The sequence below is a fragment of the Macrosteles quadrilineatus genome, unplaced genomic scaffold, assembly GCF_028750875.1.
Source record: "Macrosteles quadrilineatus isolate MER2022 unplaced genomic scaffold, UCM_ALF_1.0 Scaffold_3__2_contigs__length_128488019, whole genome shotgun sequence".
Classification (NCBI taxonomy): Eukaryota; Metazoa; Arthropoda; class Insecta; order Hemiptera; family Cicadellidae; genus Macrosteles; species Macrosteles quadrilineatus.
Genome location: NW_026542596.1, coordinates 7,072,238 through 7,084,338, shown reverse-complemented (window position 1 = coordinate 7,084,338; position 12,101 = coordinate 7,072,238). Strand labels below are relative to the sequence as shown.

The 12,101-nt window shown below is 35.2% G+C and overlaps 1 protein-coding gene across 2 annotated transcripts in view; it reads left to right on the top strand.

Annotated features, from left to right (window-relative positions):
• The window catches only part of LOC128988955 (sorting nexin-17-like), a 58,856-nt gene that overhangs the window by 19,119 nt on the left and 27,636 nt on the right, over positions 1 to 12,101 (top strand). For both annotated transcript variants that reach the window (XM_054410750.1, XM_054410748.1), the window contains exons 2-7: positions 128 to 320; positions 1,865 to 2,040; positions 2,281 to 2,371; positions 4,213 to 4,297; positions 5,225 to 5,387; positions 7,287 to 7,493. In XM_054410750.1, the coding sequence (XP_054266725.1) occupies positions 128 to 320; positions 1,865 to 2,040; positions 2,281 to 2,371; positions 4,213 to 4,297; positions 5,225 to 5,387; positions 7,287 to 7,493 (915 nt within the window). The remainder of the gene's footprint in view (positions 1 to 127; positions 321 to 1,864; positions 2,041 to 2,280; positions 2,372 to 4,212; positions 4,298 to 5,224; positions 5,388 to 7,286; positions 7,494 to 12,101) is intronic.

The window sequence follows — 12,101 nt, the reverse complement described above, 5'->3', positions numbered from 1 at the left end:
TTTGACACATCACTAATAGGCTATCAGTTAACCCTCGGAGGGTGAACATTTTTATTAGTTGATTGCTATATTCTGATATTTAACTGCTTGCTAATATTTTAAGTTATATCTAAAAAATTTTTTCCAGGGATACAATATTCACATAAATGGATTATATCATTGCACAGTTAGATACAGACAGCTGCACAACCTTCATGAGCAACTTAAGAGGATTCACGATCCTCCTAATGTCCCTGTGTTCCCTCCAAAAAAGTTTTTACCATTGTCCTCTCACCAATTAGAGGAAAGACGATGTCACTTGGAAAAATATATTCAAATCGGTAAGTTGCCTATTCAGTTTAACTAGGACATTTGCTAAAGATTTATAACACTTATCTGTAAGCCAACTTTAATTACACAGGGTGTCCAGGCCGTCTAGAAACCATGAAAACCGGACATTTTACGTGAATTTTGATGACCAGTAAAAGTTTTGTGAATTGTAGTCTACATGAATTTTGTAAAGAACCGGAACATTTAAATGTTTGAATAATTAATGAAAAATCTACTCGTGTACCTAGCCAAAAATGGTGATCTGGGGGAAACTATCACAAATAATGGTCGTTATCGAGATTTCAAGAAATGATCAAGGCCGTTCCCGCAAACACAAGAAATCATCACAAATTTCGCAGTGATTGAAAAAATAGTTGCAAAAAGGAGTTATATTGCCGCGACCACAGGTAATTGGATCTTGGAATTGCTGCAATTGCAGGAATCATCACAAATTTTGTGGTGATTTCAAGATGCGTATACGGATGTCGTCATCACCAGAAAACATTACAGGTGTTGCCTTGATCACAAGCATATTTTGTTGTTCAAAGGTTTATTGCGGACATTTTCCATCACGAATGTAAAAAACAATACACAACGTTTCGGGATCTGGAATCTGATCCCGTCTTCAGGTGAAAAAAACTTAACTAACACATTACAACTAACAATACACAAACGCCCAACCTAAGTTGGAATACACTACAGAGGGTAGTAGTAAAAAAAAAAATACTACTGATAATCTAGTTATACAGTTTCATGAACAAAAGTACAAAATACAAGTAACAAAAGACTACAGTAGTCTGTCCCTTGCTACCTGTGCGGTCGGTCTTCTTTGTTAGAACAGGCCTGTTTTTTAAATGTCTAATTGTTTTATGTATTTTTTATTCGTGTCCGTACTGTGTTTATTTATTCTTCTGACGATGTTAACAACTGATCAACTCTTCACTATGTACCTGAAGCTGACGATGGTGTTTTAACACCGAAACATGTCCTGAATTGACATATTTTATTGAGCTGTGACGGGAATTACGTAAGTAATTTAGTCTTACATTATGTCCAACAGCTCAGGGGCTACACACATGGATTTAAATTGTGTTAGTTAAGTTTTTTTCACCTGAAGACGGGATCAGATTCCAGATCCCGAAACGTTGTGTATTGTTTTTTACATTCGTGATGAAAAATGTCCGCAATAAACCTTTGAACAACATTAACTCACCATCACCAACAATGAACTTCAAACAAAGCATATATTGTTGCGCTGATAAGTTGTGAGGGGGGGGGGGACAAACTTCATTGGCTAGAGGCGGCAGCTACTTAAATACGTCCCTGTTAGCAGTATACATTTTTTTGAGCGGCATAATTTTGAACTTGGAAATCCTGCATTTTATTTAAAGGGACGCTGGATACCCTGTAAAAATACCCAGCTTGCTACATCTGTTATGTAAGTTAAGATTATTGCTCTTTTATTGTTTTACATAGCCATACTTTGGACCAACAATCAATCAATACAAAGTTTGTTTTACTAAAATCTAATCTTCTATGTATTTTCTCTTTGCAGTTGGACAAACACCTCATCTTGCAAACACCGATGTCTTCACTGGGTTTTTACTATCAGCACAACTTGAATCCAGTGGAGAAAAAAACAAGGAGATATCATTGGAAGTTTTCTTAATGAATAACCTAAAGCTTACCGTAACATGTAATGTGAACGAAAGTTCAAGTCAGATACTGGAGGTAATTTACAATGTCATCTTTTAGCCGTATTATTATAGTAAATAAGATCTTTTAATTGCATAGGCCTATTTTAAACTAATTAGGATTAGGCCTACGTTCTAAAATCACTATGAACATTACATTATCACGATATTATTATCACAGAGGTTTGGCTTGCTAATTTGGTTTAGTTGGAAGATTTTTGTCATTTAATTTAAATCTTCTACTTTGTGAAAAAATTGATACCTTTTTCCTTTACAGAAAATATGTGGGAAACTTAGTTTACCAATTACATACATGTACTACTTCGCCCTCTTCCTGATAAATCGAGATGATGACGGAGATATAACAAGTAAGTCCTTTACACTCATCCGGGCCCTAGAATAAAAAAAAATATGACTATGTCCATTAAGCCTGAGGTGGTTATATTGGTTCCATGGAAAAATAGCCCAATTGGTCAAGTAGTTTTCATGTTATTGATATACTCCAAACATTCATAATTATAATAATAGTTCATTCCATCCAAGTCTTTAGTTGATTTCTTGATAAGTAATGCACTAAAACTATTAACATTCTATTTCGTTTCCCAGACATTATTTTTGGGGAAAAAACGCAATACTTTTTAATAAAAATTTTGAAAAAAATTAAGTTAATAAGTTGAATTTTTGTCTGTTTTTGATGGCGCGATAAACTTAAATGAGTTCGCAAACCAGCATGATCGGATTATGGGAACGAGGCTTTATAGGGGGTTTTATGGGGTAAACATTGGTTTTTCTCATTTTTTAGCCTCAAAACAACCATTTTTTAGAGCTTAAAAAACAAATATTTTAGTATATTGAAGGATTTGTTACGGTTATTGGTCACGGAAAAAATTAAAAAAATCGTCACCATAAAAATACCATGCCATTCTTATCTATATAATTAATACGCTACATGAAACTTTGTCGGTTGAACTCCTCTGCCATTTCTTAACCGATTTTATCCATTAACGTCTCATTGGAAAGAGCGTGTCGCGTAGATTTGCCAACTGGCCTTACATTTTTGAAAAAGTCCCTTGGGCTCTGCCCCAGTGGCTTTCAAAGTTCCCATGTTATCCTTATGAAGAACATAATTGTTTACATTTTGATCAGCTGTATGATTTAATTGCTGTTATTTATTTTTCAATTCAATGAAAAACATTTGAGTACATTTATTTACTATTTGAGTTTGTGTAAACATAACCCCCAAGACGGATCGTGTTAGTATGGTTGTATCTTAAATTTGTGTATTTATCGTTGTTTTGTGTCGCCATGACGGATCGTGTTAGCATGATTGTAACTTAAATTTAGGCATTTATCGTTGTTTTGTGTAGCTATAATTTGTTTATTTGTTGGTTTTTTCTTTTAAATTCCTCCGACGCGACGAAAACGAAACATAGGCAGGAGGCGTAATTGTGATAACGACCGCAGCTACAGAACAGTGGCGCGTAATAGGCTTAACTCATCACAGTCAGCACCTGACCCTGGACAACCTCAACTATTAGGTTACAAAATGCACCCTAAGACTACCGTTCTCGACTTTTCGTTCTCAATTGGCCCTCTATCAATGACCTGTGTTGCCTGTACAGCGAGGCATTTTGAGAAGGAGAAAACCGGCCAGAATGCTTTAGGCTTATCAATAACGAAGATAAACATGGTCTGAGTATGTTTATCTTACTACATCATGTCAGTTGACACTATTCAGATGTACTAACATGTACTTGTCTTGTACGAATAAAGATATTTTGATTTGATTTGATTTGAGTTACACACCGGTCATTTTTGAGTTGACTCTTTTAAACTCATTGTGTATATGACTGTTATCGTTTTGAAATAATTCCTGTAATACTTTGCAATTGCTCGAATTCGAGCAACATGTACACTAGTGGAGAATAAGTTAGTTAACTGTTTTAGTTTGCTTTTTTACGATTATATTTTGATCAAACTTGGCAAATTAACTAATATTATACCAAGCTATTGGATATTGTACTAAAAACCCCACTTTATTACCCTCCTTGTAGCAGCAAACATAAGTACTTGTTAAACATAATGTTATTTAAATAGATTCAATTGAAAACCTAATCGGGCAAATGGAAATTCGCTTAGTCTGCAGGTTTGATGCGGCGGAGGTATTTTATACTATGCCTGAAGTTATCTAATTATATGTTTGTTTCAGTTTTACGTAAGCTACAAGACTTTGAATCACCCTACATATCACAAAAGACTTATAAGGATCCCACTACACTAGTTATCAGAAAAAGGTACTTTAATTTAACTGGTTATCACTTATTTTGTTACATCGCCTACTGTAAAAATACTTCTATTTGACCTAATATAGATTATCATGAAAGTAGAACCATTGGAACCATTTTATATACTAAAGTAGTTATCAGACATCCCATTAACAAGGGCTTTAAAGAAAGTAAGGAACGTTTCCATCTGACGCTGCTGAACGTATACCGATCTTGCACTTGGAAATACATTCGTGTTCACCTCCTCAGTGACTGTCCAGCTGTCACAGTTTTGCCCATTGTTGCAGTATTCAAGTTTAAAATGTGCACTGAAATAAAAACTGCTAGTCGTGATGTGTGAGGTGTTATACTGTTGATTTTTTTTTGCCAAAAACTTAAAACAGATAGAGATTTATTGTCAAGTGAGTGAAGCATACAGAACAGAAACAATGTAATGAGTGAATGAATTAATGACTGAATGAAAGTTACATCTGAAAATACATTCAGTTAAACAGTAGGCCTATTCAATGACCACATCATACCAGTTTGCTTTTTTCAGTTACACATTTTTGAGTAAGCCAAAAAATCTAATTTGACTCTTGCTGAAAAACAGCAGAGAAATAATAAACCTCAAAATTTGCTCAATATTTTTTACCACTCCAGCTTGACCATTACTAAATTTTATATTTTAAATTATTTGTAGTTTTGTAGTTATATAATTTTATTTGGTTATTCATTGACTTGGTACAGGAAATACACAATCCTTTTGCCAACACTTAGTTTTCTAAGACTTATAAAAAAGTCTTGTCCACATAATTTTTTTGGATACCAACGTCTTTTCCGTCCTCTTTTTGAGTCAGTGAGGCAGAACTTTGAACTTTACATAAACATGATTTCCCACTTATTGACATTACTTTTTCAAATGATGATAATGTTAGTTCTGTATGCTGTTTGCAGTTACTGGGACCCTGTATATGATGAAGAGTTGATGGGAGATAAGATAGCTTTGAACCTCCTGTACACACAGACACTGGCTGAGATGGAGAGAGGCTGGATATTGTGTACCAGGGACACCCAGGCTCAGCTGGCATCTCTGCAGGCTAGAGGAGCTAAGAAACAGGTATTGTACCTACAGCAACTTGGATCATTGTAACATTTTTCAATAAATATTGGCTTTTTGTAACTTAATTTCGTTGGCTGATGATAATCCGATTTTTATTGGGAACTAGCAGAGTACCCGTCCTTCGTACGGGGTTAGCGTACAAGTATAAAATGCTTATTGCAGTTTAACTACTCAAGCTTTGCATTTGCAATGGGGGAGAACACAGTTTGATAAAATGTGGTTCTTTAAATTTACGGTATGATATAGTATAACACATCTACCACAGCCATATTGTTCTACCACTTCACCTGAAAAAAATAGAGAAAATAAATTATTAAAAATTCACAAAATTATATAAATTTGATCCATAAGCTAGGAAATACAAGAGGACATAAATAAATGAAATAAAGTCAAGAATGGAATAAAACTCTAATAATGTGATAAACCTTCAGAGTATGATGTGATGGTTCCCTGCCTCCAGGATAAATACAGAATAAATTATTCCTTTTCATGGTGTCTTACATTTTGGAATTAGGTACTTATGGTCCTAAAAACATGATTAACAGCCACTACCTCAAAAAAAAATTGTATTTCCCTACACAAATCATTTGAAAACTTTAAAGTTTAACATTGGATTTGGGTTGCCAAGTAACTATGTCGGTTGAACAAAATAGCAAGAAAAAGGTAAACAATACCCCTGCCGCAGCAAACCTGCTGACTAAGCGAATTTTCAGTTGCCGGAATTGATTTTCAATTAAATGTATTTAATTAACATTAGGTTTTTATGAGTACACAGGCTTGCTGCTGCAGGGAGGGTAAAAAGTGTGTTTTTTAGTAAAATATTAATAACTTAGTGTAAAATAAATAAATTTACCAAGTTTGATCAAAATATATCCATAAACAAGCAAACTACAACATTTTACAATATTCTCCAAAAGAATAACATGGGAATTTTAAAATAACAATTAGCCTATTTGAATTTTCTCCCTAACCAATAATTGTACAAAAGCACTTTGATATACTAAATTATTTGTTTTTAAGCTGGGAAAATAAATCTCTATAAGTTATATATATACATTTAAAACATTTGAACTTGAACGAATGGTGTTTATGGTATCTGGGGATATCAAAATGAAAAAGCAAATCGGTCCCCAGGCCTAGGTCTTACCGTGCCACCTACGGTAATAGCCACTTACCTATAGGGAAATTTGCTAAAATGACAAACTGTACAAAGCGATACATGTTTTATGAGCTCAACAACTTAACTCATTTTAACAAGTACTTAGAACTACTCTACTCGACCTTGAGCACTCTAAAAACTTGTCACTTAATAAAATAGCAATGGGATTTCAATTGCATCATTACTCCCCAGTAACAAATTTTGAAAGTTGTAAACAAACTTCTGATAGACCTAAGACCTTTATGTGCTTCTAATAGTGATGGGCCGATTCCTGAATTGGTCGATTCCAATACCGATTCCGATTCTAAAACTTTGGTTTTGATCCTCGATACCGATACCTGCTAAAAATTAATTTAACGGCACTTATAATTTAGGTGTGCTTCTCGCTATCCCTTGAGCATGTAATTTTTATTTAATCTTTATACAATAAGATACCTTATTGCTATTGATTAAGGTTACATAGATTAGGTTAGCGAAGTATCGAGTATCGGCGATTCTTCGATACCACTGGTATCGAAGGTAGGCTAACGAGAATCGGAATCGGCCCATCCCTAGCTTCTAACCATTAAACCGAAACACACTTTATATGTCTATTCTCGGTTTCGGTTTTCCCCTAAAACCTGTTACAAACCCATCTCTAGTCTCAGGTCTACTTGTTACCATGAGACCTATATACCTTATTCCCAATATAGGGAATTTGCTAAATGTGTTTCTAATACTCTGTATGTTGTGTCCAGTACTTGGAGATTGCCAGAAACCTCAAGTACTATGGCTACACACAGTTCCTGCCCTGCACATGTAACTACCCAGACCCAGGCACAGCATGTGTGGTGAGCGCAGGATACAAGGAGTTGTGTCTCCGGGTCAAGCTAGACGGTGGCGACACTCGGGAAGGAGCGTTCAAGGTCACACGCATGAAGTGCTGGCGAATCACCATACACAATGTGAGCATTATGTAGTCTGGTAGACAAGGATAACAAGGATAAAGCATTATGGATAACTGATAATCCGTTTAAGTGGAGACTGTGTGTAGTGTACTCAAGTTGTTTACCATGCAATACTAAGTTCTATGGGATATAGTCATGCTATTATCATTATTTGAACATGTTTATTGTCACATGGACTGCATTAACTGTCCTTGCGACTCTTGTAAAGGCGCTAAAGTAAATTTTATGTACGATGCTTTTTGTAATTGGTGTTTTGTGCGACTGATTTGGATTTCGATTTTGGTAAAGTCAAAGTGAATGAATATAGTAAAACAGTTTAAGAAAAGTATTTATGGAGTGTTTTGCAGGTTGAAACATTTTTAGGATGGCTGGTCCTGCTGAGACTGCCATTAAAATACATGGCTTTATTAGACTGAAAAGTCTGTATTGGACAGTGAACCACTAAATGTATGATAAACTCTTTCATTAAATAATACACATCGATAAAGGATTGTCCAAAGATATAACAACAAATATAACTTAACCCTAGCAGTGGCCAATGTTAGAAGTGTGGAATGGTCGATCCATTTTGGCGATTTTGCAGACCTTTTTTTGAAAATTCGTAAAAATTAAACCTTATAAGTGACTTCATGTTGACAGCCTCCGAATCGCTTTTTTCAATAAGTGAATGAATGGTTTAATTACCTTTACTGTCAAAGCGATCCTTGTAGTCTTAATAGGCTACTGCAGTTTCGATGACCTTTTCATGGTATCTTCTTCAGGCTATAGGGACATCATCTTCGTTCGCTTTCACGAACACGTCATTAAAACCATTGAACACACGGACACGAACACGAAACATTTAAACGACACATTAAACATAAAACTGTACAAATACTGGGACGGCAAGAGTGTGTGGTGGCGCATGCGGACGGCTGGTCTAGACTACCGGTTGTTTGTTATCAGTCCACGCACATTCTTCCCTCTCCCCTCCCCTTCGTCAGATGCGATCCTTTTTCTTTGAATTCATATCACCTATTCTGATTGCCGTTTCGTAAATGATGTTTGATTTAAAGGCTCTCTGTTCATTTAAGGTTTTTTGAGGTTCTTTTTTGACAGCTTTATAGATTTCATATTCTTCCATAGTGTCCATGAATTTACCTTTTTTACATGTATGAAGTATTTGTAAATTATTGTCTATTGATGTGTAGCTGTGATTCTGGTCAATGAGGTGGTTGGCGTAGGCGGAGTTTGATTTGTTAGATTTTTTGGGTAGATGTTCTTTAAATCTAATGTTAAATGACCGAGCTGTTTGTCCTATATAGAAGCTGTCGCAATCGTTACAATTTATTTGGTAAATTCCAGTGTTGTCCATCTTATTGCTGACCTGTGATGTTTTTTGTTTAAGAATATTTCCCAGTTTGTTTGAAGTCTTGAATGATATAGTAACATTATTTTTTGATAGTTGTTTTTTTACTGTATTGGTGAGAATGGAGCCATATTCTATGGAAGTATATTGTTGTTTTTGTAGGGTTTCCTTCTTGTTCTTATTCCTCTGTTTGTAAATAAGCGTGTCTATGATTTCACTTTTGTATCCATTTGAAACTGCAATAAATTTAATTATATTAAGTTCATTCTTATAGTCGGTGGGGCTTAATGGGATGGACAATAACCTGTTAACGAAGCTGTTATATGCCGCCATTTTTTGATTCATTGGGTGATGGGATGAATTGTGAATTGTCTGGCTGGTTGTTGTAGGTTTTCGGAATATTTTAAATTTAAAATGGTTGTTATCTCGTGTTATTGTTAGATCAAGAAAATTTAAGGATTTATCTTTTTCGTCTTCTTGGGTGAATTTTAGATTTTTATGGAAGGTGTTAAAATGGTTACACAACATTTTGAGCTGTCTTTTATTACCATTGAACAGGATGATGGTGTCATCCACATAGCGGTGGTATGATATTATTTTCTTCACATGTGCATTATTACTAGACCATATGTTTTTATTTTCAACGTGGTTGAGATATATTTCGGACAATATACTGGATAGCGGGGAACCCATGGCGAGGCCACTCTTTTGAATGAAAAATTGGTCCTCAAACCTGAAATAATTTTGTTTCAGAACTGTTGTTGTTAGCGTTATGAGTTCTTTCTGTGCAGTTTCATTTAAAGCTGAATTTTTTCTCAAATTTTCTTCCAATATTTTGATAGTTTCATCAATGGGGACGTTCGTATACAGGTTAACAATATCAAATGAGGATAATATGTAACCGTTCTTTAATTGTTGTTGGGTGTATTGTTGTACTAGGTCGGTTGTGTTTCGGATACTGTGGCTATTTTCTAGGATAGTTTCTCGCCTTATTATTTGATCTAATTTCTTCGCTATTCTGTATGCTGGAGAGGGTATAAAATTTACGAGTGGTCTAATGGGGACGTCCTGTTTATGAATTTTTGGCATTCCTCTCAAGATAGGTGGTTGGGGATTAGTGACTTTACATAATTTAATTTCTATGTCTGTGAGAAGGTGTGTTGAGGAATTAATTTTAGAATTTATTTCTTTGGAGAATTTCGATGTCGGGTCATGGGTGATCTGATCTATACCATTGTCGTTCAAAAAAGTATGTACTTTATTCCTGTAGTCATTCTTGTACATTATTACAGTGGCGTTCCCCTTGTCAGCCTTAGAGATAACGGCGTCGTTGTCGGCGAGCTTATCTTTTATGCTTGTCGCTACGTGTCTCAACAATCTGAACTTGTCGCATTTGCGTGTGCGAGGGGGGTTCTTAACGCATTTGTTAACTCTATTGATAACCATCACTCTTGCTATGTCTCTTGATTCGTCATTTTTGATACTTTTAATTGCGGATTCGGATTGTAATAATTCTGTTATTAGGCTAGATTTTCTGTTATTTGCAAAATTGAAGTTAAGACCTTTGTTGAGTAAATTTAACTCGTCTTCTGAAAATTGTATCTCAGTCATATTTATTACCCTGGGGTGAAATTCATGGGAGCACTTTATGATTTTGTTTTGTATCTGAGACTCAATCAAATGTTCTAATTTCTTTCTTTGAGTTGTTTTCTTCTTTGTAATTTTATTATTTATCTGGGATTCTAAGATATTGATAATATGATGTTGTGAGGGGTGTAAACAGTTAAGTAACTCTATATGTTTCTTAAGCAATAGTTTGTTTTGCATGCTCTTTTTGGTATAAAGGTTTTTTATCTCAGATTTAATCCAAGTTTTTTCAGCAATATTTTTTGCTTTTCTAGCGGCAAAGGATTTTGAGTTAATCTTGACATTAATGTATTTAGGTTTTACACCATGTTCTAGACATGTTTTATTAAAATTGATGTTCTCAATGGTTTTAAACAGTTTTATTTTGATATCCTTATACTGGTAGGCTGTTTTAGCTTGACTAGCTTCTAACTTCATGTTGACAGCCTCTGAATCGCTTTTTTCAATAAGTGAATGAATGGTTTAATTACCTTTACTGTCAAAGCGATCCTTGTAGTCTTAATAGGCTACTGCAGTTTCGATGACCTTTTCATGGTATCTTCTTCAGGCTATAGGGACATCATCTTCGTTCGCTTTCACGAACACGTCATTAAAACCATTGAACACACGGACACGAACACGAAACATTTAAACGACACATTAAACATAAAACTGTACAAATACTGGGACGGCAAGAGTGTGTGGTGGCGCATGCGGACGGCTGGTCTAGACTACCGGTTGTTTGTTATCAGTCCACGCACATTCTTCCCTCTCCCCTCCCCTTCGTCCCACTCTTGCCGTCCCAGTATTTGTACAGTTTTATGTTTAATGTGTCGTTTAAATGTTTCGTGTTCGTGTCCGTGTGTTCAATGGTTTTAATGACGTGTTCGTGAAAGCGAACGAAGATGATGTCCCTATAGCCTGAAGAAGATAGCATGAAAAGGTCATCGAAACTGCAGTAGCCTATTAAGACTACAAGGATCGCTTTGACAGTAAAGGTAATTAAACCATTCATTCACTTAGAAGTGAACCTAACCAACCTCATATTCCTCATATTCCCATCAAATATTTTAAATGGCCGCCATTTTGAAACGGTTAATGATTTTTTAGTATAATTTCTATTGATAATAGGTCTTAATAAGATTAACATTTTTGCAAAATATCAAAGCTGTATCTCAAACCGTTTAGGAGTTATTAGTTTTTTTGTAAAAAAACACATAAATACCGACAGTCGGTAAACTAGACACCACAGACCCATGTTCCTATGGTGAAATGTGTTTGTCTTGACCTAAGGAATAACGCTATATACAAGTGCCCAGAGAGTTACGGGACACCAAGTGTTTTACAACCGTTACAAAAGTTTTGGCCCATACTACCTAGGGGTGAGGTTCATAAGGTCCAAATTTCACAAAGTCCAATGGTTAAAATATTAATAAACAGAGCGTTTCACAAGGTCCAAATTTCACAAGGTCCAACGGTTAAAATATTAATAAACAGAGCATTTCACAAGGTCCAAATTTCACAAAGTCCAACGTTAAAATATCAAATGAACAGAGGGTTTCACAAGGTCCAAATTGCATAAGGTCCAAAACTATGACATTTAAATAATCACCGTTTCACAATGTCCAAAT